This window comes from Phyllopteryx taeniolatus, chromosome 13 (genome assembly GCF_024500385.1).
Source record: "Phyllopteryx taeniolatus isolate TA_2022b chromosome 13, UOR_Ptae_1.2, whole genome shotgun sequence".
Lineage (NCBI taxonomy): Eukaryota > Metazoa > Chordata > Actinopteri > Syngnathiformes > Syngnathidae > Phyllopteryx > Phyllopteryx taeniolatus.
The window spans coordinates 24,008,779-24,036,314 of NC_084514.1; the positions used below are offsets into that span (position 1 = coordinate 24,008,779).

The window sequence follows — 27,536 nt, forward strand, 5'->3', positions numbered from 1 at the left end:
CATCTCCACGTCGTATCTGTTATGACTATAAACTATTTATAAGATGATAACATTCAATTGAAATGAGAACGGAAAATACAATTTTATTCATATTCTCATTTAATTTCGTATAATGTTTGTAGTAGTCGTTGTAGTAGCTCGGTTTTACACAATGCATTTAAATGCCCCATGACGCAGTCACATGACTATTCTGGTGTGTCAGCTGACAAGAAAGCGGAACGAGAAGAAATATGGTGGAACAACTAAACAGTTTGCCTGTTACAGAGTGTCTTAAAGTAAGTACAAATAAGTGTTACATTTGATGTGAAAAGCAATACGCTTTAAAGCAGTGTCTGGGGGGCACTCGTGACTTTTGCACGCGTAATTACGTCAAAATAGTGGCTTTCAATGCGTTGTTTGAATTATTTTTCCCCATAAATACCTGCGATTGGCTGGCAACCAGTTCAGGCTGTACCCCGCCTCTCACCCGAAGATAGCTGGTATAGGCTCCAGCACACCCGCAAGCAACCCTAGTGAGGGTAAGCGGTTTGGAAAATGAATGAATACTTAGTAGATTTAAGTAACCTGTGTAGATAAGGAAGAGATGGACATTTGCAATATAACAGGAAGTTTTGACCTCCTGACTTTACTTCCGCTTTAAGGATTTTATGCCACTTTTTATGTCGAAAATTTGCCAAAATGTTCTGCCCAGAAATCAGTGTAAATCATTCGGGTTCTTGTGACCAAACCTTGACTCTTTGGTAGAAAAATGCAGATCTTAGTTTTATTAGATGAATATTAAAGGTTTAAACACGCCATTTTCAGATATTTTTTTTTTTTCAATGGCGTTCACTCAAGTCATCTCATTGTTAGGGTCAAACTGACAGCATCACCGAAATTACTTAAAATTTCACAGAAAACAAGTATAATAGTGGTGAATGAAGGACATTTAGGTTTCTATCATGGACGAATCCTAAATTCTTCTTTTCCTTTCGGCTTGTCCCGTTAGGGGTCGCCACAGCGTGTCATCCTTTTCCATGTATGCATCCTCCTCTCTAACACCAGCTGCCCTCATATCTTCCCTCACTACATCTATCAACCTGCTCTTTGACCTTAGACCTTACCAAGGAGGCTGAGGAGTGTGACCCCTTTGTAGTTGGAAAACACCCTCCGGTCCCCCTTTTTAAAAAGGGGGACCACCACCCCAGTCTGCCAATCCAGAGGCACTGTCCCAAATGTCCACGCGATGTTGCAGAGGGGTGTCAACCAGGACAGCCACACAACATCCACAGCCTTTAGGAACTCCGGGCGAATCTCATTCACCTTGCCACCGAGGAGCTTTTTAACCACCTCGGTGACCTCAACCCCAAAGATAGGAGAGCCCGCCTCAGAGAACCCAGACTCTGCTTCCTCATGGGAAGGCATGTCGGTGGAGTCCATGTGAGCATTGAAGTCCCCCAGCAGAACGATGGAGTCCCCAGCGGGAGCGCTCTCCAGCACCCCTTCCAAGGACTCCAAAAAGGGTGGTTACTCTGAACTGCTCTTAGGTCCATAGGCACAAACAACAGTCAGGACCCGTCACCCCACCCGAAGGCAGAAGGAGGCTACCCCCTCGTCCACCGTGTTGAACCCCAACGTACAGGCGCCGAGGCGGGGGGCAGTAAGTATACCCACACCTGCTCGGCGCCTCTCACCGTGGGCAACTCCAGAGTGGATGAGAGTCCAACCCCTCTCAAGAGGACTGGTACCAGAGCACAAGCTGTGTGTGGAGGCGCGCCAAACTATATCTAGTCGGAACTTCTCGACCTCACACACCAGCTCGGGCTCCTTCCCTGCCAGAGAGGTGACATTCCATGTCCCGAGAGCCAGCTTCTGTAGCCGGGGATCGGATCGCAAAGGTCCCTGCCCTTGGCCACCGCCCAGCTCACACTGCACCCGACCCTTATGGCCGCTCCCACAGGTGGTGAGCCCATGGGAAGCGGGACCCACGTTACCCTTTTGGGCTGTGCGCAGCCGGGCCCCATGGGGGTAGGCACTCTCCTTCGAGCCCCACCTCCGGGTCGGGCTCCTGAGGGGGCCCCTGTTGACCCGCGTCCGGGCAAGGGAATAAGTCTTCCTGAATTGTTTGTCATCATAGTGGTTTTTGGAGCTATGCTTTGTCTGGTCCCTCATCTAGGACCTGTTTGCCATGGGTGACCCTGCCAGGGGCATAAAGGCCCAGACAACTTGGCTCCTAAGATCATTGGGACACACAAACCCCTCCACCACGATAAGGTGACAGCTCAAGGAGGGGTTGCCGACTGTCATTATAGTTTGAACATGATTGTATCATTGTATTCTGTCATTTGTATCAAATATTTTCATTTAATTTACAACCCCAATTCCAATGAAGTTGGGACGTTATGTTAAACATAAATTAAAACAGAATACAATGATGTACAAATCATGTTCAACCTATATTTAATTGAATACACTACAAAGACAAGATATTTAATGTTCAAACTGATTTTTAGCAAATAATCATTAACTTAGAATTTTATGGCTGCAACACATTACAAAAAAGCTGGGACAGGGTAATGTTTACCACTGTGTTACATCACCTTTTCTTTTAACAACATTCAATAAATGTTTGGGAACTGAGGACACTAATTGTTGAAGCCTTGTAGATGGAATTATTTCCCATTCTTGCTTGATGTACAGTTTCAGCTGTTCAACAGTCTGGTGTCTCCGTTGTCATATTTTACGCTTCATAATGCGCCCTATTGGGGGGACAAACCAGTTCAAACTGCAGAGGGTTGCGTCAGGAAGGGCGTCAGGCTTAAAACTTTGCCAAACAAATATGAGCGTTCATCCAAAGAATTCCATACCGGATTGGTCATGGCCCGGGTTAACAACGTCTGCCACCGGCGCCGTCAACCTGCAGGGCGCTGGTGGAAATTCAGTTACTGTGGGTCGAAGTCGAAGAAGAGGTGGAAAGAACAGAGCCTAGAACTGAATGTGGGGACTTTGAATGTTGGGAGTATGACAGGAAAATCTCGGGAGTTGGTTGATATATTGTGTGTCCAGGAGACCAGGTGGAAAGGCAGGGGTTATTTTAAAAAAAGAGTTGGCTCAGAATGTCTTGGAAGTGAAAAGAGTATCAGATCAAGTGATGAGGCTGAAACTTTAAATTGAGGGTGTTATGTATAATGTGGCGGCACGGTGGACGACTTGTTAGAGCGTCAGCCTCACAGTTCTGAGGACCCGGGTTTGCATGTTCTCCCCGTGCCTGCGTGGGTTTTCTCCGGGCACTCCGGTTTCCTTCCACATCCCAAAAACATGCATTAATTGGAGACTCTAAATTGCCCGTAGGCATGAGTGTGAGTGCGAATGGTTGTTTGTTTCTATGTGCCCTGCGATTGGCTGGCAACCAGTTCAGGGTGTACTCCGCCTCCTGCCCGATGACAGCTGGGATAGGCTCCAGCACGCCCGCGGCTCAGAAAATGGATGGATGGATGGATGTATAATGTGATTAGTGGCTATGCCCCACAGGTAGGATGTGGCCTAGAGGTGAAAGAGAAATTCTGGAAGGAGCTAGACGAAGTAGTTCTGAGCATCCCAGACACAGAGAGAGTCGTAATTGGTGCAGATTGTAATGGGAATGTTGGTGAAGGTAATAGTTGTGATGAAGAAGTGATGGGTAAGTACGGCATCCAGGAAAGGAACTTGGAAGGACAGATGGTGGTAGACTTTGCAACAAGGATGCAAATTGCTGTAGTGAACACTTTTTTTCCAGAAGAGGCACGAACATAAGGTGACCTACAAGAGGTAGAAGCACGCAGGTGGATTACATCTTGTGCAGACGATGTAATCTGAAGGAGGTTACCGACTGTAAGGTAGTGGTCGGGGAGAGTGTGGCTAGACAGCATAGGATGATGGTGTGTAAGAGGACTCTAGTGGTGGGGAGGAAGATTAGGAAGACAAAGGCAGAGCAGAGAACCATGTGGTGGAAACTGAGAAAGGAATAGTGTTGTGCGGCTTTTCGGGAAGAGGCGTGACAGGCTCTCGGTGGACAGGAGGAGCTTCCAGAAGACTGGACCACTGCAGCCAAGGTGATCAGAGAGGCAGGCAGGAGAGTACTTGGTGTATCTTCTGGCAGGAAAGGAGAGAAGGAGACTTGGCGATGGAACCTCACAGTACAGGAAATCATACAAGGAAAAAGGTTAGCTAAGAAGAGGTGGGACACTGAGAGGACCGAGGAGAGGCGAAAGGAATATATTGAGATGCGACACAGGGCAAAGGTAGAGGTGGCAAAGGCCAAACAAGAGGCATATGATGACATGAATGGCAGGTTGGACACTAAAGAAGGAGAAAATGATCTATACAGGCTGGCCAGAAAGAGGGATAGAGATGGGAAAGATGTGCAGCAGGTTGGGTGATTAAGGAAAGATGGAAATATGTTGAACAGCAGTGTGCTAGCTAGATGGAAAGAAAACTTCGAGGAGTTGAATGAGGAAAATGAGAGTACAAGAGGCAAGTGTGTGGACTAGGAAGTGGCAATGATTAGTAAGGGGGAAGTTAGAAAGGCATTAAAGAGGATGAAAAATGGAAAGGCAGTTGGTCCTGATGACATTCCTGTGGAGGTATGGAAGCATCTCGGAGAGGTGGCTGTGGAGTTTTTGACCAGCTTGTTCAATAGAATTCTAGTGCGCAAGAAGATGCCTGAGGAATGGAGAAAAAGTTTGCTGGTGCCCATTTTTAAGAACAAGGATGATGTGCACAGCTGTGGGAACTATAGAAGAATAAAGTTGATGAGCCACACAATGAAGTTATGGGAAAAGGTAGTGGAAGCTAGACTCAGGACAGAAGTGAGTATTTGCGAGCAACAGTATGGTTTCATGCCTAGAAAGAGTACCACAGATGCATTATTTGTACAGAGAAGGTCAGAAGGAGCTACATTGTGTCTTTGTACACTTACGGATGTAGCGCCAAACTGTATTTACTGACATTGGTTTTCTGAAGTGTTCCTGAGCCCATGTGGTGATATTCTTTACACATTGATGTCGGTTTTTGATGCAGTGCCGCCTGAGGGATCGAAGGTCACAGGCATTCAATTTTGGTTTCGGCCTTGCCAATTCCATGCAGTGATATTTCCAGATTATCTGAACCTTTTGATGATGATATGGACTGTAGATGATGAAATCACAAAATTCCTAGCAATTGTACGTTGAGGACCATTGTCCTTAAACTGTTGGACCATTTACTCACGCACTTTTTCACAAAGAGGTGAATCTCGCCACATCTTTGCTTGTGAATGACTGAGCAATTCAGGGAAGCTCCTTTTATACCCAATCATGGCACCCCTTTGTTCCAAACAGCTGTTTGATGAGCATTCCTCAACTTTCTCAGTCTTTTTTGCCACATATCCCAGCTGTTTTGGAACGTGTTGCAGCCATAAAATTGTAAGGTAATGATTATTTTCTAAAAGTTTATCAGTTTGAACATTAAATGTCTTGTCTTTGTAGTGTATTCAATTAAATATAGGTTGAACATAGATTTGCAAATGTTTTTATTTATGTTTAACACAACGTCCCAACTCCATTGGAATTGGGGTTGTATTAAAATTATCACTTGCAAATAATTTGGAACGCAGTGTCGAGTCCAGGCATGTCTAACTCTTTTGTCGCGGGCCACATTGTTGTTACGGTTTCCCTCAGAGGACCGTCATGACCTTGAAACCAGATGTTTAATCACCTGATCATAGTACTGTAATTTCTCGTGTATAATGCAAATTTTTTTCCCCAAAATAACCTTTTCAAAAGTCAATAGTGCGCATTATACATAGGTATAAGGGAAAGTGGGGAAAATTTTTATAAATTACGCCGCCATCTAGAGGTTATGAAAAAGTTGTACACTTTAATTCCAAAATACCACCGCCACCGAGAGGTTATGAGAGATGTGTACACTTTCATTCTAATATGCCACCGCCATCTAGTGGTTATTAAAAAGGTTTAGCTTGCACTTTCATTACAATATGACAGGCTTTTCCAGAATTTTTAGGTCAAATTTGGGGGTGCGTATTATACATGGGTGCGCGTTATACACGAGAAATTACGGTATCATATATATATATATATATATATATATATATATATATATATATATACATACATATATATACATATATATATACATATATATATATACATATATACATATATATATACATATATACATATATATATATATATATATATATATACATATATATATATATATATATATATATATATACACACAACAAAATGATGAATATCGAGTTTTCAAATCAGAAGTCAAGGATAATAGTTTGTTCAGCTATTTTTAAAGTTACCTTAATTTCTTGTGTATAATGCGCATGCTTTTCCACGAAAAATTGTCTAAAGTCAAAAAGTGCGCATTATACATAGGTATAGGGGAAAATGGGAAAAACATATACATTTTATAAATGTATGCCGCTACCTGTAGGTAATGAAAAAATCTGTACACTTTCATTCCAATATGCCGCCGCCACCTAGAAGTTATGAGAGAGGTGTACACTTTCATTCTAGTATGCCACCGCCACCTAGAGGGTATGAAAAAGGTGTAGCCTACACTTTCACTGCATACACAGTGGGTACGGAAAGTATTCAGACCCTCTTAAATTTTTCACTCTTTATTTTGCAGCCATTTGCTGATATCATTGTTCTTTTTTTTTTTCCTCATTAATGTACACACAGCAACCCATATTGACAGAAAAAGAACGGAATTGTTGAAATTTTTGCAGATTTATGAAAAAAGAAAAACTGAAATATCGTACAGCCATAAGTATTCAGAACCTTTGCTGTTACACTCATATATTTAACTCTGGTGCTGTCCATTTCTTCTAATCATCCTTGAGATAGTTCTCCACCTTCATTGGAGTCCAGCTGTGTGTGATTATCCTGATTGGACTTGATTAGGAAAGCCACACACCTGTCTATATAAGACCTTACAGCTCACAGTGCATGTCAGAGCAAATGAGAATCATGAGGTCAAAGGAACTGCCTGAAGAGCTCAGAGACAGAATTGTGGCAAGGCACAGATCTGGCCAAGGTTACAAAAAACATTATGCTGCAGTTAAGGTTCCAAAGAGCACAGTTGTCTCCATAATCCTTAAATGGAAGACGTTTGGGATGACCAGAACCCTTCCTAGAGCTGGCCATCCAGCCAAACTGAGCTCGGGGCAGAATAGCCTTGGTGAGAAAGGTAAAGAAGAACCCAGAGATCACTGTGGCTGAGCTCCAGAGATGCAGTCGGGAGATGGGAGAAAGTTCTAGAAAGTCAACCATCTCTGCAGCCCTCCACCAGTCGGGGCTTTATGGCAGAGTGGCCCGACGGAAGCCTCTCCTCAGCGCAAGACACATGAAATCCCGCATGGAGTTTGCTAAAAAAACCACCTGAAGGACTCCAAGATGGTAAAAAATAAGATTCTCGGATCTGATGAGACCAAGCTAGAACATTTTGGCCTTGATTCTAAGCGGTATATGTGGAGTAAACCAGGCACTGCTAATCCCTGTCCAATACAGTCCCAACAGCATGGTGATGGCAGCATCAGGCTGTGAGGGTGTTTTTCAGCTGCAGAGACAGAACGAGTGGTTGCAATTGCAGGAAAGATGAATGCGGCCAAGTACAGGGATATCCTGGACGAAAACCTTCTCCAGCGTGCTCAGGACCTCAGACTGGGCCAAAGGTTAACCTTCCAACAAGACAATGACTCTAAGCACACAGCTAAAATAACAAAGGAGTGGCTTCAGAACAACTCCGTGACTGTTCTTAAATGGCCCAGCCAGAGCCTTGACTTAAACCCAATTGAGCATCTCGTTGCAGTCTCGTTGCCGGGGGGCTGTTCAGCAATGATGCCGGCTTTCGCAAAAGCTCGGACAACAGTCAAAGCAGATACCTTAGCTCAAGCATCCACAATCCATTCACATATGGTGGCGTAACTCGCCCGGCGTTGCCTCCCAGTCTTAGTTCCACTTGGTTTTACACAGCGGCTGTGAGATGGGCGCGCATGGAGTCACAGATCAACAGGGACGGTAACACGTGGAAAAAAACATCCGGTCTCTTTACGTACACCTCACTCCGCCACTCTCTCATTTTCTCCTCATCCATCCAGCCCTTTTGTTTGGCCTTAACGATGAATTTGGCTGGAAACTTCTTTAGGCAGCGTCTTCCTCTTGAAAATCACCATAGGTGGCAGTTTCTGTCCATTACCATGGCAACCAAGCACAACAGTAAAAGCCAACTTCTCGTGCCCCGTTGTGCAACGTGGTGGTCCCTTCTCTTCTCTTCAGTGTGGTTCACCGGGATGTCGAAAGAGAGCGGCACCTCGTCCATGTTGGTGATGTGGTTGGGCTGGATGTGTTTGTCGGCAATCTTTATTCTCCAGTAGGAGCGGAAGATGGCCAGCTTTTCCTTGTAATCCGCCAGAAGTTGCTGCGCCACGGTAGTCCTTGCCCGGATGGATAGATGGCACCGTTTCATAAAATAAAAGCACCAAGACGGACCTCCTTGAAAATGTTCGATTTTCATTTCTTCTGCAAGTGTTATTGCCCTCAGTCGAATGGTGACTGTAGAGACGCTACTTTGCTCATTAATCCATTGCTCGAGTTGGTCTTCCAACTCGGTCCACCTCACCTTGTTTCTACGGAAACTCGGCTTCGTCGTCTTGACTTTGCGAAGCTCGTTTTCCTGCTTCCTCCACTTGCGAACCATGGATTCGTTGATCTTGAATTCTCTCGCGGCTGCTCTATTCCCATGTTCCTCCGCGTAACTGACAGCTTGCAGTTTAAACTGTGCTTCATAAGCGTGTCTCTTCATTGGTGCCATTTTCGGGGGTCCTTAGCCAAACCGATGTTGTTTTGCATAATGCACATACCGGCGCTATATACCTACTGGGGGCGCCCTTTACATGCTGTACTCAGTCACATCCGGTTTTCTTCTACATATGCAGCGTGTCGGCAGGAAATGCTCCCAGTCAGTCAAACGGAGCGCTCATCGAGGTCACATAACAACATTTACAGATTTTGGAACTTGGTGCACACACAAGGCGCGCCGCATGATAAGGCGCCCCGTCCATTTTGGAGAAAATTTTAAGACTTTTAATTGCACCTTATGGTCGTGAAAATACGGTACAACAGTGTGAAGTATTTGGTATCGGTAAATGTGTTGACCATCAGAGCGTCCCCCCCGACTAGCCTCACCCTGGTGTTGTCTCCTGTGGCCCGGCCGAGGAAGACTCATACGACCGCTTGGGCGCGGACCTTCTGATCTCAAAAATCGGATCGGGACACCCCTAGTTTTATTATATCCACATGATACTCTTTTCATCTGAGAGGTGTTTCTTGACGATTAAAATAGGTTTTAACAGTATTTGATTTAATGTATTCTATTATTCATTGAGGTCTTTTGTGTTTGTAGTGTTAATGTTTGCTTAAGACCAACATTAAAAAAAAATAAAAGTTCCCTCAAAGATTGAAAATGGATGTAATGGACGCTGAGCTGCTGTTTCACACTTTTAGCCAAGACACAGAGCCTCACAGTCCTGTGTGTTTGCAGCTGTGTCACAGGGTAGTGGATGGACTCTGTGGCCGAGAACCTCCTCGCAGAGGGGACTACAATGCCACCTGGAGCCTGGGGGAGTGGTTGAAGCTTATCAACACTTTGGCAACAGTCTTCCGGCTGTCGGTAGGGAACAACAGCTCTGATGAAGAGGTGAGAGGGCTTTCAGGAACTGTGATTACTTGCTTCACACAGCAACTGTGGAGATGAGCAGCCATTCTCAGGTCAGATTACCAGTGTTTCCTGCTGGTTGTGTTCAGGTGCTGGTTGGCCTGTCAGAGTTGAGTAGCAGCCACTCAGAAGCAGTGCTCAATGTGCTAAAAGCCAGACGGGAGGAGATTTGCCATGCTCTGCTGGCCAGAACCAACACAATCTCCTCGACTATCCTGCAGGACTTTGACTGGCAGCTTAAGGTGAATTAATGCTTTGGATTTTTGGACATGGGTTTGAGAAGAAGAAATAAAACACCTGCTGGAAGAGTTAATTTGCGACCAGTTTCACCAGAACCTCTCGTCAATCATACCTGTATCTTATCAATATGCGAAGGCTACTGTAATAAAGGACAATGTGAACTGATGTGCTCAATATAGCTGTTACAATTCATCCAACAAGTTGGACGAGTCAACCGGCTTTCATTGACAAATCAGTTTAAATTAATTTCTAAACATGTAAATTTTTTACATCAACTATGAATTTCAGAATCAGAATCATCTTTATTTGCCAAATATGTCCCAAAAAAACACGCAAGGAATTTGTCTCCGGTAGTTGGAGCCGCTCCAATTCCCCTTTAACTTGAAAATATCTGGCTGTTTGACAATCAAAATATCAGACAGTTATTGATACAATTAAAACCTGGACCTGACCACAAGTTTGGGAAATGCAGCCAGATGTTTGTCATGGTAAAAAAAAAAAAAAAAAACAGCTGTGATCAATACTGATCTTTAATGTACTGATCTTGTAATACTGTGTCTCGCTATCATCTTTATTTAATCAAATACCAGATTGTATTTGCTTTTCTCTATCTCCTATGCCTCCAGTTGGCTCTGTCTAGTGACAAGATCTCATCTCTTCAGACTCCTTTGTTAAGTCTTAGTCTGGATATAAGAGAGAACGGAGCCCTCAAGCCTGTTACCATGGAGGTGAACCGAGAGGAGCTTAACACTCTCATCAGTTCACTAGAGGCTGCTAACAAGGTAAAGAAACACCCCACATTGGCCTCCTCCCATACTTGTGACACAAGTCAAAAGTTTGGACACATTTGCTCATGCTAATGAATGCGACGGCATGCCTAAACGGTTAAACTTTGCATTAAATTATTCATTTTTTATTTCATCTGAAGTTTTATGTTTTATGGTACTTCTTAGCAGGGGTGGACTGGCTATCGGAAATAGACAGTAAATTCAACCAATCAGACAGAATATAGGACAAAAAAGCAGCCAAACCGTTCCACTGGTCTATTTTTAATGTAGACAGTAAATTTGACCAGTCAGAATATAGGACGTAAGTGGCCCCACACCTTCCCTGTGACGATCGAGTTTTGCGAGTGATGTGTAAAAATAATAGGAAAATTGAAGGTGCACTGAAGTTGCATTCAAAGACATTGAATCTCATTTTAGATTGTGTAAAATGTGCTCAAATCACCTATACTGTATGGTTGCTGGTGGGCCTGGGGATGCTGTAGCCTCTCCACGTCTTTGACGTCAATGCTCCCGCAACAGCAGGTTGAGCGGCGAGCCGGAGAAGGCAGGGAGAGGAGTAGCACAAAAGCAAACTTTTAAAACCGGAGACAGAATGAGAGGGAAAATTTATACTGACGGAACACAAACTGTAGCCTGTGCAGCTATGTCAGGGAAATTCTGAAAATACATATTACAGATGGGTTTAGTAAAAGATTCAGTTGACCTTAACGGAGCAAACAAAAGTGGTGGACTTAACAATAGATGCTCCACTTCTGATATTTAGGGATGGATGGATGATACATTATGCTTGAAACCGAATATACCTAAGGAGGATGAACTATATGTGTTGTGTAAATCTACTCATTTGCTTTCCACATTTGTTATTCAATGTATTTCTAAAGTAATGATCAACTGTAAATTTATGATAAGCCTAAAGGAAAAATGTGTTTTTTTTTAATGTATGCTGCTATTATTTATTTTGCTATAAGCATGCTTGAAGCCAAGTCCAGTCCTTTAATTTTCGTTATCTTGGTTGATGTCATGCATGACTACAGGTACAGTGGGTACGGAAAGTTTTCAGACCCACTTAAATTTTTCACTCTTTGTTATATTTCAGTCATTTCTTAAAATCATTCTTCATTTTTTCCTCATTAATGTACACATAGCACCCCATATTGACAAAAAACGGAAATGTTGAAATTTTTGCTGATTCATTTAAAAAAAAAAAAAAAAAAAAAAATGAAATATCACACAGCCATAAGTATTCAGACCCTTTGCTGTGACACTCATATATTTAACTCGAGTGCTGTCTATTTCTTCTGATCATCCTTGAGATGGTTCTACACTTTAATCGGAGTCCAGCTGTGTGTAATTATACTGATTGGACTTGATTAGGAAAGCCACACACCTGTCTTAGACCTTACAGCTCACAGTGCATGTCAGAGCAAATGAGAATCATGAGGTCAAAGGAACTGCCTGAAGAGCTCAGAGACAGAATTATGGAAAGGCACAAATCTGGCCAAGATTGCAAAAATATTTCTGCTGCACTTAAGCTTCCTAAGAGCACAGTGGCCTCCATAATCGTGAAATGGAAGACGTTTAGGACGATCAGAACCCTTCCTAGAGCTGGTCGTCCGGCCAAACTGAGCAATTGGGGGAGAAGAGCTTCGGTGAAACAGGCAAAGAAGAACCCATCACTGCAGCCCTCCACCAGTCCTCCACCAGTCAGGGCTTTATGGCAGTGTGGCCCGACAGAAGCCTCTCCTCAGTGCAAGACACATGAAAGCCTGCATGGAGTTTGCTAAAAAAACACCTGATGGACTCAAGATGGTGAGAAATAAGATTCTCTGGTCTGATGAGACCAAGATAGAAATCGTTGGCCTTAATTCGAAGTGGCATGTATGGAGAAAACCAGGTACTGCTCATCACCTGTCCACTACAGTCCCAATAGTGAAGCATGGTGGTGGCACCATCATGCTGTGGGGGTGTTTTTCAGCTGCAGGGACAGGGAGACTGGTTGCAATCGAAGAAAAGATGAATGCGGCAGTACAGAGATATCCTGAACGAAAACTTTCTCCAGAGTGCTCAGAACCTCAGACTTGGCCGAAGGGTCACCTTCATGAAAGACAATGACCCTAAGCACACAGCTAAAATACCGAAGGGGTGGCTTCAGAACTACTCAGTGTTTTTGAATGGCCCAGCCAGAGCCCTGACTGAAACCCAATTGAGCATCTCTGGAAAGATCTGAAAATGGCTGCCCACAAACGTTCATCATCCAACCTGACAGAACTGGAGAGGATCTGCAAGGAGGAATGGCAGATGCTCACCAAATACAGGTGTGAAAAACTTGTTGCATCATGCCCAAAAAGACTCCTGGCTGTAATAGCTCAAAAGGGTGCTTCTACTAAATACTGAGCAAAGGGTCTGATTACTTATGGCTGTGTGATATTTCAGTTTTTCTTTTTTAATAAATCTGCAAAAATTTCAACAATTCTGTTTTTTTTTCTGTCACTATGGGGTGCTGTGTGTACATTGAGGAAAAAAATTAACTTAAATTATTTTAGCAAATGGCTGCAATAAAATTTAAGGGGGTCTGAATACTTTCTGTACCCACTGTATGTGGCTATTATTATCCAAAAATAAAATTGGGACCATGAGTATAGCTAATTAGATAGAACCTGATAAAATAAGATGTAATAGTATGTTAATGAATTGTTTAGGATGTTGCAATTTATTCTGGCAGTTCCAGCAAGCTTCATTTTTTTATTATTTGAAAAGAAGTTTTTAATTGCTCACTTAATAAATTATAAGAATACCTCCCTCATTTTCTGTCTAGTCAAGCCAGGGTGTTGAGGTAGCAGCTGAGAGAGAAGAGAGAGTAAAAACATAAATAATACGTAACATATACACACATGGACAAAATTGTGGGTACCCTCTGTGAATGAAAGAAAACCCCACAGTGGTCACTGAAATAACTTGAATCTGACCAAGAAAATCCATCCATCCATTTTCTACCGCTTATCTGAGGTCGGGTCGCGGGGGCAGTAGTAGGACGCCCAGACTTCCCTCTTTCCAGCCACTTCATCCAGCTCTTCCGGGGGGATCCCGAGGCGTTCCCAGTCTCTCCAGCGTGTCCCCTGGGTCTCCTCCCAGTGGTACGTGGCCGTAAAAACCTCACCGGGAGGCATCCGAATCAGATGCCCCAGCCACCTCATCTGGCTCCTCTCGATGTGGAGGAGCAGCGGTTCGACTCTGAGATCCTCCCAGATGACCGAGCTTCTCACCCTATCTTTAAGGGAAGGCCCAGACACCCTGCGGAGGAAACTCATTTCGGCCGCTTGTATCCGGGATCTTGTTCTTTCGGCCATGACCCACAGCTCGTGACCTGAGGTGAGTGTATGTACATAGATCGACCGGTAAATTGAGAGCTGCGCCTTTAGGCTTAGCTCCTTCTTTACCACAACGGACCGATACAAAGTCTGCATCACTGCAGAGGCTGCACCGATCCGGCTGTCGATCTCCCGTTCCATTCTTCCCTCACTCGTGAACAAGACCCCAAAATACTTGAACGCCTCCACTTGGAGCAGGATCTCATCCCCGACCTGGAGAGGGCATGCCACCCTTTTCCGACTGAGGACCATGGTCTCAGATTTGGAGGTGCCTAGTCTCATCCCAGCCGCTTCACACAATGTTGCGAACTGCTCCAGTGAGAGTTGGAGATCACGGCTTGATGAAGCCAACAGAACCACATCATCTGCAAAAAGCAGAGATGCAATACTGAGGCCACCAAACCGGACCCCCTTTACGCCTTGGCTGCGCCTTGAAATTCTGTCCATAAAAGTTATGAGGACCCTGCCGTGGGTGTAGAGCTGGTCCACAGTTCCACGGCCAGGACAAAAACCACACTGCTCCTCCTCGATCTGAGATTCGACTTCCCGACGGACCCTCCTCTCCAGCACCCCTGAATAGACCTTACCAGGGAGGCTGAGGAGTGTGATCCCTCTGTAGTTTGAACACACTCTCAGGTCCTCCTTCTTAAAAAGGGCGACCACCACCCCAGTCTGCCAATCCAGGGGCACTGTCCCCGATGTCTACGCGATGTTGCAGAGGCGTGTCAACCAGGACAGCCCCACAACATCCAGAGCCTTTAGGAACTCCGGGCGAATCTCATCCACCCCCGGGGCCTTGCCACCGAGGAGCTTTTTAACCACCTCTGTGACCCCACCCCAAGAGATAGGGAGAGCCCGCCTCAGAGAAGCCAGACTCTGCTCCCTCATGGGAAGGCGTGTCGGTGGAATTGAGGAGGAAGTATTCTCCCCACCGGCTCACAACGTCCCGAGTCGAGGTCAGCAGAGCCCCATCCCCGCTATACACAGTGTTGGTGGTGCACTGCTTCCCCCTCCTGAGATGCCGGATGGAGGACCAGAATTTCCTCGAAGCCGTCCGAAAGTATTTTTCCATGGCCTCACTGAACTCCTCCCACGCCCAAGTTTTTGCTTCAGCTTTTTGACCGCTCCGCCCCTCTCTTCACCCGAGTGTCCAAGACATGCGGCGGGAAGTCCAATGACACGACCACAAAGTCGATCGTCGGACTGCGACCTAGGGTGTCCTGGTGCCAAGTGCACGTGTGGACACTCTTATGCTTGAACATGGTGTTCGTTATGGACAATCCGTGATTAGCACAGAAGTCCAATAACAACACCGCTCGGGTTCTGATCGAGGGGGCCGTTCTTTCCAATCACGCCCTTCCAGGTTTCACTGTCATTGCCCACGTGTGCATTGAAGTCCCCCAGCAGAACGATGGAGTCCCCAGCGCCGTTTGGTGCATAGGCACAAACATCAGTCAGGACCCATCCCCCCACCCAAAGGCGGATGGAGGCTACCCTCTCGTCCACCGGGGTGAACACCAACGTACAGGCGCCGAGCCGAGGTGCAATAAGTATACCCACACCTGCTCGGCGCCTCTCACCGTCTGCAACTCCAGAGTGGAAGAGAGTCCAACCCCTCTCAAGAGGACTGGTACCAGAGCCCAAGCTGTGTGTGGAGGCGAGTCAGACTGTATCTAGTCTGAACTTCTCGACCTCACACACCAGCTCGGGCTCCTTCCCTGCCAGAGAGGTGACATTCCACGTCCCTAGATTCAGCTTCTGTAGTCTGGGGCCACCGCCCAGTTCGCACTGCACCCAACCCCTATGGCCCCTCCCACAGGTGGTGAGCCCATGGGAAGGGGGAACCGCGTTACCCTTTCGGGCTGTGCCCGGCCAGGCCCCACGGGTGCAGGCCCGGCCACCAGGCGCTCTCCTTCGACACCCACCTCAAGGCCTGGCTCCAGAGGGGTGCACCGGTGACAACACGTATGGGCAAGGGAAAACTGAGTCCATAGTTTGTCATTATAGTCATCATATGCCGTGCTTTGTCTGGTCTATCACCAAGGATCTGTTGGTCATTGGTGACCCTGCCAGGGGCATAAAGCCCCAGACAATTTAGCTCCTAGCCTCATTGGGACACACAAACTCCTCCACCACGTCTCTCACGTCTAAGGTGACGGCTTCCAGGAGGGGTGACCAAGAAAATAAGAAATAATTAATTAATGTAAATTAACCAATGAAAATCTGAAATGCAGCCCTATGGGGGGCACAAGTCAGTGCAAACTGTAGGCCGGTCCCAAGCCCGGATAAATGCAGAGGGTTGCGTCAGGAAGGGCATCCGGCTTAAAACCTTGCCAAACAAATATGAGCGTTCATCCAAAGAATTCCATACCGGATCGGTCGTGGCCCGGGTTAACAACGTCCGCCACCGGCGCCGTCAACCTGCAGGGCGCTGTTGGAAATTCAGCTACTGTGGGTCGAAGTCAAAGAAGAAGAAGAAGAAGAGGTGGAAAGCGGGTTCTTCGGCAGAAAGAGAAGAGGAAAACACAAAGCCTAGAACTGAATGTGGGGACTTTGAATGTTGGGACTATGACAGGAAAATCTCGGGAGTTGGTTGACATGATGATTAGGAGAAAGGTTGATATATTGTGTGTCCAGGAGACCAGGTGGAAAGGCAGTAAGGCTAGAAGTTTAGGGGCAGGGTTTAAATAATTTTACCATGGTGTAGATGGGAAGAGAAATGGAGTCGGGGTTATTTTAAAAGAAGAGTTGGCTAAGAATGTCTTGGAGGTGAAAAGAGTATCAGATCGAGTGATGAGGCTGAAATTTGAAATTGAGGGTGTTATGTGTAATGTGATTAGTGGCTATGCCCCACAGGTAGGATGTGACCTAGAGGTGAAAGAGAAATTCTGGAAGGAGCTAGATGATGTAGTTCTGAGCATCCCAGACAGAGAGAGAGTCGTAATTGGTGCAGATTGTAATGGACATGTTGGTGAAGGTAATAAGGGTGATGAAGAAGTGATGGGTAAGTACGGTATCCAGGAAAGGAACTTGGAGGGACAGATGGTGGTAGACTTTGCAACAAGGATGCAAATGGCTGTAGTGAACACTTTTTTCCAGAAGAGGCACAAACATAGGGTGACCTACAAGAGCGGAGGTAGAAGCACACAGGTGGATTACATCTTGTGCAGACGATGTAATCTGAAGGAGGTTACCAACTGTAAGGTAGTGGTAGGGGAGAGTGTGGCTAGACAGCATAGGATGGTGGTGTGTAAGATGACTCTGGTGGTGGGGAGGAAAGTTAGGAAGACAAAGGCAGAGAAGAGAACCATGTGGTGGAAGCTGAGACAGGACGAGTGTTGTGCAGCTTTTCGGGAAGAGGTGATACAGGCTCTCGGTGGACGGGAAGAGCTTCCAGAAGACTGGACCACTGCAGCCAAGGTGATCAGAGAAGCAGGCAGGAGAGTACTTGGTGTATCTTCTGGCAGGAAAGGAGAGAAGGAGACTTGGTGGTGGAACCTCACAGTACAGGAAATCATACAAGGAAAACGGTTAGCTAAGAAGAAGTGGGACACTGAGAGGACCGAGGAGAGGCGAAAGGAATACATTGAGATGCGACACAGGGCAAAGGTAGAGGTGGCAAAGGCAAAACAAGAGGCATATGATGACATGTATGGCAGGTTGGACACTAAAGAAGGAGAAAAGGATCTATACAGGCTGGCCAGACAGAGGGATAGAGATGGGAAGGATGTGCAGCAGGTTAGGGTGATTAAGGATAGAGATGGAAATATGTTGACTGGTGCCAGCAGTGTGCTAGGTAGATGGAAAGAATACTTCGAGGAGTTGATGAATGAGGAAAATTATAGAGAAGGGAGAGTAGAAGAGGCAAGTGTGGTGGACCAGGAAGTGGCAATGATTAGTAAGGGGGAAGTTAGGAAGGCATTAAAGAGAATGAAAAATGGAAAGGCAGTTGGTCCTGATGACATTCCTGTGGAGGTATGGAAGCATCTAGGAGAGGTGGCTGTGGAGTTTTTGACCAGCTTGTTCAATAGAATTCTAGTGCGTGAGAAGATGCCTGAGGAATGGAGGAAAAGTGTACTGGTGCCCATTTTTAAGAACAAAGGTGATGTGCAGAGCTGTGGCAACTATAGAGGAATAAAGTTGATGAGCCACACAATGAAGTTATGGGAAAGAGTAGTGGAGGCTAGACTCAGGACAGAAGTGAGTATTTGCGAGCAACAGTATGGTTTCATGCCTAGAAAGAGTACCACAGATGCATTATTTGCCTTGAGGATGTTGATGGAAAAGTACAGAGAAGGTCAGAAGGAGCTACATTGTGTCTTTGTAGATCTAGAGAAAGCCTATGACAGAGTACCCAGAGAGGAACTGTGGTACTGCATGCGGAAGTCTGGAGTGGCAGAGAAGTATGTTAGAATAATACAGGACATGTACGAGGGCAGCAGAACAGCGGTGAGGTGTGCTGTCGGTGTGACAGAAGAATTTAAGGTGGACGTGGGACTGCATCAGGGATCAGCCCTGAGCCCCTTCCTTTTTGCAGTGGTGATGGATAGGCTGACAGATGAGGTTAGACTGGAATCCCCGTGGACCATGATGTTTGCAGATGACATTGTGATCTGCAGTGAAAGCAGGGAGCAGCTGGAGGAACAGTTAGAAAGATGGAGGCATGCACTGGAAAGCAGAGGAATGAAGATTAGCCGAAGTAAAACAGAATATATGTGCATGAATGAGAGGGGTGGTGGGGGAAGAATGAGGCTACAGGGAGAAGAGATGGCAAGGGTAGAGGACTTTAAATACTTGGGGTCAACCGTCCAGAGCAATGGTGAGTGTGGTCAGGAAGTGAAGAAACGGGTCCAAGCAGGTTGGAACGGGTGGAGGAAGGTGTCAGGTGTGTTATGTGACAGAAGAGTCTCTGCTAGGATGAAGGGCAAAGTTTATAAAACAGTGGTGAGGCCAGCCATGATGTATGGATTAGAGACAGTGGCACTGAAGAGAAAACAGGAAGCAGAGCTGGAGGTGGCGGAAATGAAGATGTTGAGGTTCGCTCTCGGAGTGACCAGGTTGGATAAAATTAGAAATGAGCTCATCAGAGGGACAGCCAAGGTTCGATGTTTTGGAGACAAAGTTAGAGAGAGCAGACTTCAATGGTTTGGACACGTCCAGAGGAGAGAGAGTGAGTATATTTGTAGAAGGATGATGAGGATGGAGCTGCCAGGCAAGAGAGCTAGAGGAAGACCAAAGAGAAGCTTGATGGATGTCGTGAGGGAAGACATGTTGGCAGTTGGTGTTCGAGAGGAGGATGCAGGAGATAGGCTCTCATGGAAAAGGATGACGCGCTGTGGCGACCCCTAACGGGACAAGCCGAAAGGAAAAGAAGAACCAATGAAAATCTGACATTGCTTTTGAATTGTGGTTCAACAGAATTATTTTTAAAAATAAATAAATAAATAAAACTCTTGAAACAGGCAAAAATGATGGCACACCTCGAAAAGGTTGAAAATAATTTGACCATAAGGAGTAAGTAAGGTGTGTCCTCTAATTAATGTTCACAGCCGCAAAACTGAAGCATACCAAGAAAAGTCTTTTCTTTTTGTCCATTTTCGAGAAAATTTAAGACTTTTACGTGCCCCTTATGGTCGTGGAAATACGGTATATCTACAATAATTAGTCTGGTTTGGGATTATAGTAAAATACAGTCTTTTGACTGAACAAGTACAACCCCAATTCCAATGAAGTTGGGACGTTGTGTTAAACATAAATAAAAATGGAATACAATGATTTGCAAATCATGTTCAACCTATTTTTAATTGAATACACTGCAAAATTATTTAATGTTCAAACTGATAAACCTTATTGTTTTTTGCAAATAATCATTAACTTAGAACATTATGGCTGCAACACGTTCCAAAAAAGCTGGGACAGCAGAATGTGGTTTGCATTGTCTTGCTTAAATTAGCAGGGGCGTCCATGAGAAATACTTTACTTGGATGGCAGCATATGTTTCTCCAAAACCTGGATGTACCTTTCAGCATTAATGGTGCGTTCACAGATGTGTAAGTTACCCATGCCATTGGCACTAACACAGCCCCATACCATCACAGATGCTGGCTTTTGAACTTTGCGTCCATAACAGTACACATGGTTCTTTTCCTCTTTGTCCCGGAGGACACGGCGTACACAATTTCCAAAAACAATTTGAAATGTGCCCTTGTCGGGCCACAGAACACTTTTCCACTTTGCATCAGTCCATCTTAGATGAGCTCAGGGCGAGAAGCCGGCAGCGGTTCTGGGTGTTGTTGATAAATGGCTTTTGCTTTGCATAGGAGAGTTTCAAGTTGCAATTACAGCTGTAGCGGCAAACTGTATTTACTGACATTGGTTTTCTGAAGAGTTCCTGAGGCCATGTGGTGATATCCTTTACACATTGATGTCGGTTTTTGATGCAGTGCCACCTGAGGGATCAAAGGTCACGGGCATTCAATGTTGGTTTTCGGCCTTGCCGCTTACATGCAGTGATTTCTCCACATTGTCTGAACCTTTTGATGATATGGACCGTAGATGATGAAATCCCTAAATTCCTTGCAATTGTACGTTGAGGAACATTGTCCTTTAACTGTTCGACTATTTTCTCACGCACTTGTTCACAAAGAGGTGAAAGTCGCCCCATCTTTGCTTGTAAATGACTGAGCAATTCAGAGACGCTCCTTTTATACCCAATCACTACACCCACCTGTTCCCAATTAGCCTGTTCACCTGTGGGATGTTCCAAACAGGTGTTTGATGAGCATTCCTCAACTTTCTCAGTCTTTTTTGCCACCTGTCCCAGCTTTTTTGGAATGTGTTGCAGCCTTAGAATTATAAGTTAATGATTTGGTAAAAACAATAGTTTATCAGTTGGAACATTAAATATCTTGTCTTTGTAGTGTATTCAATTAAATATAGGTTGAACATGATTTGCAAATCATTGTATTCTGTTTTTATTAATGTTGAACACAAGGTCCCAACTTCATTGGAATTGGGATTGTAGATAAATTGTGAGGGGCCGGTCAAAGCTAAAAATGCCAGGGCTGATTATTTATTTATTTATTTATTTTTTCTCAGTCCAGCTCTACTTCTTAGTGCACTACATGGTGCTGAAACCTACCCCCACATTTAGCGTTCCTCAGTTGAATACGTCGTATGTGTTACAGTATATTCATGCTATGCATACATATTCTTGTTAATATGTTTTAAATAGTTTGCTCTGTTAGAGTTGGGTATCAAAATGTGAGCTTGAAGTTTGATGTGTCATTGTGACTGGAAACCAATTAACACCGTGTGACAGAATCCACATTAATTGGCAGCACTTTACCAGGTTGAGACGATTGATTGCAGTTTTGTGATATTAAGATACGTTAAGCTTTTTCACTATAGTGAACGTATAGCGGAGTCTCGAAAAAAGTCTCAGCTGAAATCATACGTTCGATTTCACCGTTAACTCCTTGGTGACACAACTAGTCTCCAGGAGACGTCTACACAACTCGCGGAGACTCTAGTCACCATCAGGTTGCCAAGTAGTCTCTAGGCCAGTGAGATAGGTCCTGAAGAACCCACACAAGCACAGAAAGAACTTTTACACTTTTCACAGAAAGAACCAGGGCAAGATTTTAAACTCAATTTCAATAGGTATTGTTATGTGACATGCATTTGTGTTCATATCAATTTGTGGAAGGATGAAATTTACCATCAGCTTGTTTTATGACATCACAAATTGAAATACAGCTGTGTGATATTACACTGTACTGTAACATATTCCACTAAGCATGGATTTACTGTGCAGGTCCACGCCTAATTCCGATTTTAATGCCTACAGTGCCGTAAAAGTATTTAACCCCTTACTGAATTTATCACATTTAAATGTTTCAGATCACCACACTATTATCTCAAAGAAAACCCAAATAAAAAAGTAAATACAAAATGGAGTTTTACATCCTGATTTCATTTAGTAAGAAGAAAAAAAATATATCTTATCTCACCCAATGTGGGAAAAGTAGTTGCGCCCTGAACCAAATAAAGTGGTTTTGACATCCTTGGCCGCAATACCTGTAATCAAGCATTTGCAGTAACTGGTGATGGGTCTTTCGCATTGATGTGGAGGAATTTTGGCCCACTCAGATTTTTTTTAATTCAGTCATTTGCAAGCATGAAGTGCCATTTAAGTTAATTCCACATTTGAATTTAAGTCTGGACTTTGACTTGGAAGATGATTCCGATTCTTGAATTTACAAATACAGCTCTGAGATTGCTTATTAGTCTGTCATCATCAATGACAATATACGCTAGATTGCCAAAAATATTCACTCACCTGCCTTAACTGACTCTCGTCCACCGGGGTGAACCCCAATGTACAGGCGCCGAGCCGGGGAGCAATAAGTATACCCACACCTGCTCGGCGCCTCTCACCGTGGGCAACTCCAGAGTGGAAGAGAGTCCAACCCCTCTCGAGAGGACTGGTACCAGAGCCCAAGCTGTGTGTGGAGGCAAGTCCGACTATATCTCGTCGGAACTTCTCGACCTCACACACCGGCTCGGGCTCCTTCCCTGCCAGAGAGGTGACATTTCACGTCCCTCGAGTCAGCTTCTGTAGCCGGGGATCGGATTGCCAAGGTCCCCGCCTTCGGCTACCGCCCAGCTCGCATTGCACCCGACCCCTATGGCCCTTCCAACAGGTGGTGAGCCCATGGGAAGGTTATGTTAAAATTATTATTTTTTTAAATATCTCTGCAGGGGCCCGGGGGGGATTTCAATTCAATTTCAATTTCCTCATTCATCAACTCCTCGAAGTATTCTTACCATATAGCTAGCTGGCACCAGTCAACATATTTCCATCTCAATCCTTAATCACCCTTCCCATCTCTATCCCTCTGTCTGGCCAGCCTGTATATATCCGTTTCTCCTTCCTTAGTGTCCAACCTGCCATAGATGGCATCATATGCCTCTTGTTTGGCGTTTGCCACCTCTACCTTTGACCTGTGTCGCATCTCAATGTATTCCTTTCGCCTCTCCTCCGGTCCTCAGTGTCCCACTTCTTCTTAGCTAACCTTTTTCCTTGTATGATTTCCTGTACTGTGAGGTTCCACCACCAAGTCTCCTTCTCTCCTTTCCTGCCAGAAGATACACCAAGTACTCTCCTGCCTGCCTCTCTGATCACCTTGGCTGCAATGATCCAGTCTTCTGGAAGCTCCTCCTGTCCACCGAGAGCCTGTCTCACTTTTTCCCGAAAAGCTGCACAACACTCGTCCTGTCTCAGCTTCCACCAAATGGTTCTCTGCTCTGCCTTTGTCTTCCTAATCTTCCTCCCCACCACCAGTCATCTTACACACCACCATCCTATGCTGTCTAGCCACACTCTTCCTAACCACTACCTTACAGTCAGTAAACTCCTTCAGATTACATCGTCTGCACAAGATGTAATCCACCTGCGTGCTTCTACCTCCGCTCTTGTAGGTCACCCTATGTTCGTGCCTCTTCTGGAAAAGTGTTCACTACAGCCATTTGCATCCTTGTTGCAAAGTCTACCACCATCTGTCCCTCCAAGTTCCTTTCCTGGATGCTGTACTTACCCATCACTTCTTCATCACCCCTATTTCCTTCACCAAAATGTCCATCACAATCTGCACTAATTACGACTCTCTGTCTGGGATGCTCAGAACTACTTCGTCTAGCTCCTTCCAGAATTTCTCTTTCACCTCTAGGTCACATCCTACCTGTGGGGCATAGCCACTAATCACATTATACATAACACATTCAATTTCAAGTTTCAGCCTCATCACTCTTCACCTCCAAGACATTCTTAGCCAACTCTTCCGACCCCATTTCTCTTCCCATCTACACCATGGTAAAATTATTTAAACCCTGCCCCTAAACTTCTAGCCTTACTGCCTTTCCACCTAGTCTCCTGGACACACAATATATCAACCTTTCTCTTAATCATCATGTCAACCAACTTCCGAGATTTTCCTGTCATAGTCCCAACATTAAAAGTCCCCACATTCAGTTCTAGGCTCTGTGCTTTCCTCTTCTCTTTCTGCCGAAGAACCCGCTTTCCACCTCTTCTTCGACTTCGACCGACAGTAGCTAAATTTCCACCGGCGCCCTGCAGGTTGACGGCGCCGGTGGCGGACGTTGTTAACCCGGGCCACGACCGATCCGGTATGGAATTCTTTGGATGAATCCTCATATTTGTTTGGCAAAGTTTTAAGCCGGATGCCCTTCCTGACGCAACCCTCTGCATTTATCCCGGGCTTGGGACCAGCCTACAGTTTGCACTGGCTTGTGCCCCCCATAGGGCTGCTTTATGGAAAAATAAACAAACAAATTCTTGAAATTGGTTAAATTGTGGGCCCTAAATCTATAATCTATGAAAGTTTAACTTTTTGAATGGAATTATGGAAATAAACCTTTCCATGATATTAATTTTTTTTTGGAAAGGGTCTGTATTTTTATTTATTTATTTTTTGGTTAAGTGCACAAAATAGGTAATTTGTGTTGTTTAAAAGGGACATGAACTGTCAGAATAATTAAATGATAAATAATAAAGAAAAGGATTCGACAGGGTGAAGGTAGAGTTCGCAAAGGCCAAACAATGGCATATGATGACATGTATGCCAGGTTGGACACTAAAGGAGAGATATTATATATACAGGTTGGCCAGACAGGGTCATAGAGATTGGAAGGATGTGCACCTGGTTCGTGTGATTAGTGATGGAGACGGAAATTTGTTGACTGGTGCCAGTAGTGAGCTGGATAGATGGTAAGAATACTTTGAGAAGTTGATGAAAGAGGAAAATGAGAGAGAACGAAGTGGTGGGCATGTGTGGTGGACTAGGAAATAGAAATGATTAGTAAGGGGAAAGTTAGAAAGGCACTGAAGAGGATGAAAAATGGAAAGGCAGCTGGTCCTGATGACATACTTGTGGTGGTATGAACGCATCTAGGAGAGGTGACTGCAGTTTTTGACCAGCTTGTTCAACAGAATTTTAGCGGGTGAGAAGATGCCTGAGGAATGGAAGAAAAGTGTGCTGGTGCCCATTTTTAAGAACAAGGGTGATATGCAGAGCTGTGGGAACTGTAGAGGAATAAAGTTGATGAGCCACACATTGAAGTTATTGGAAAGAGTAGTGGAGGCTAGATTCAGGACAGAAGTGGGTATTTGCGAGCCACTGTATGGTTTCATGCCTAGAAAATAAACATGTATTATTTGCCTTGAGGGTGTTGATGGAAAAGTACAGAGAACCTCAGAAAGAGCTACATTGTGTCTTTGTTGATCTAGAGAAAGCCCATGACAAGTACTAAGAGAGGACATGTGATACACATCCAGAGGAGAGAGAGTGAGTGTATTGGTAGAAAGGTGATGAGGATGGAGCTGCCAGGCAAGAGAGCTCGAGGAAGACCACAGAGAAGGTTATATAGATGTCGTGAGAGAAGACATGAGGGCAATTGGTGTTAAAGAAGAGGATGCAGGATATAGGCTTACGTGGAAGACGGTGACGCGCTGTGGTGACAAGCCGAAAGGAAAAAAGAAGAAAAGGGACAAACTTTACAGCATATCCAGATAATACTCTAAATGTATAATTACCCCCAAAATGACTTTGTAACAAGTCATTCATCCATGTCCGAACGCAATCTATCCTGCCTCACTCCTCACTCATACGTCTTGTCATATTTCACATCAGTAAGCTTATTCATTCAGTTCCCCAAGAGAGTCCACCTTTTCCTAATTTAAGATGCTTATTGACACTATAGTTTAAGTTTAGTGTAAAACGAAATGAAACAAATATAATTTCATAAGTTGTATTTTTTTAATACAAAACAGAGTATTTTGTTTTAAAAGATCGCCAGCATAATGCTAGCACTCAATGCAAAACCCTATTGACCGGCTAGCACAAATTAGCATTAGATATCACGGGAGGGTTTTACCTTCAAATAACGAACATTCAAACAAATACTGTCTTGAGACATACAGACAAGTAATATAACAACATTTGCAAGCATATATTCTTACTACTATGTGAATTTTTTATTTTTTTATTTTTTTTTAATGCAGTACAATGGTGACTTTCTTCTAGTCTGAGGCCTTATGAAGTTGTTTTCTACAGGCGTGCACCACTGCCCTAATAGGGCAAGGCACACACAGCAGGAACATCACACTCTCCAATACGAGGCACAAGCACACACGTAACTGACAAAATAATAGTGCGACTCGATGAATAAGTAATGAAATTTTATGCCAACACTTTTAATTATCGATTTTTATTGATTTTATCAATTCGTTGTTGCAACCCTATATCAATGTATTTCGATATCAAGTTCAGATTGACGGGGTATATCCAATCTGTGTCATTATACCGCACACATTAGATAATGTGTGCATCTGATTTTTGTTTGCATTTGGAAGAGGCCTGATTCTGCTCTCAAGATATCTAATTTTTCTTCCGCTTTATGTGATGCCATGGCGCATATCCTTATTGTACCACAGCAAAAAAATTTAATTGTTACTTGAACAATGCTGTGTAAATCCAGCCTAGGTGAATTGTGGATCAGTTGAGAACTGACCTTGGGATCTTTTTTTTTTTTTTTTTCCCCCTTTTACAGGTGCTGCTCCAGTTGAAATGATGGATCAACTGTAAAGCACTTCACCTCCAAAGTAGAGGCAGTAGAGTAAAGAGATGCCCTGGGACACCATCAGTGGAGTGAACTTGTAATTCACCTTTTCAAATGATCAGAACACGTTCTAGCCTTTGTCCATCCATGTGCAATTTATACAGCCTATCCTTGTACAGTGTCTCAGGAAGCTGGCTCTCTTCCCAAGTGATATCGGGAGGGAGAAGGGAGTTCTCGCTTCGTTTGTGTAAAGCTGTGATTTATGAGCATGTTGCCTTCAGTATTTTATTATACCTTGGTTGAAATCTGCATTCCCTTTAAAAAAATAATAAAATAAATAAAAGTGCTTTGAGGACTTCCAATCAATTGTGTCATTGTTTTGGTATGATTTATTTATTTATTTGGGTGTTTTTTCTACCACAAACTCTTGCCCAATGGAGTTGTATATACTGGTCCAGTAGGATCAGTGTATAGAGTCGCCCCCTCTCCCACTATATAAGAACTGAGCTCCCTTGTTAGCATCAGTGGCCATCGTGCGCAATTGCGAGTCATTAAGTTGTATTTACTTTGCCCATTTCTACCACTACAGCATACGGTTAGCTAGCTCGCCATGCGTACATCCCAAAAAATGAATCTTCCTTGGATGCCACAATTTACAGAACAGCTTGATATTTAAATTCCTATTTTGTGTTATTCAGGCTACTGTAATATGTTGAAAGGTGACGCATGTGCTCAAAGGTCTCTCATGTTG

General features: G+C 44.4%; 1 protein-coding gene across 1 annotated transcript; it reads left to right on the top strand.

Annotated features, from left to right (window-relative positions):
• The first annotated feature begins 136 nt into the window (after nucleotides 1-136).
• On the top strand, nucleotides 137-27,147 carry commd8 (COMM domain containing 8). The gene is made up of 5 exons (XM_061795722.1): nucleotides 137-275; nucleotides 9,577-9,732; nucleotides 9,840-9,992; nucleotides 10,617-10,772; nucleotides 26,777-27,147. The coding sequence occupies exons 1-5, from the start codon at nucleotides 231-233 to the stop codon at nucleotides 26,795-26,797; spliced, it is 531 nt and encodes a 176-aa protein (XP_061651706.1). The 5' UTR covers nucleotides 137-230; the 3' UTR covers nucleotides 26,798-27,147.
• The last annotated feature ends 389 nt before the right edge of the window (nucleotides 27,148-27,536 follow it).

Coding starts and splice junctions, on each gene's coding strand:
- commd8 (XM_061795722.1), top strand. CDS start 231: ATGGTGGAACAACTAAACAGTTTGCCTGTTACAGAGTGTCTTAAA. Junction 9,993..10,616: donor ACTTTGACTGGCAGCTTAAG/GTGAATTAATGC, acceptor CTATGCCTCCAG/TTGGCTCTGTCTAGTGACAA. Junction 10,773..26,776: donor CACTAGAGGCTGCTAACAAG/GTAAAGAAACAC, acceptor CCCCTTTTACAG/GTGCTGCTCCAGTTGAAATG.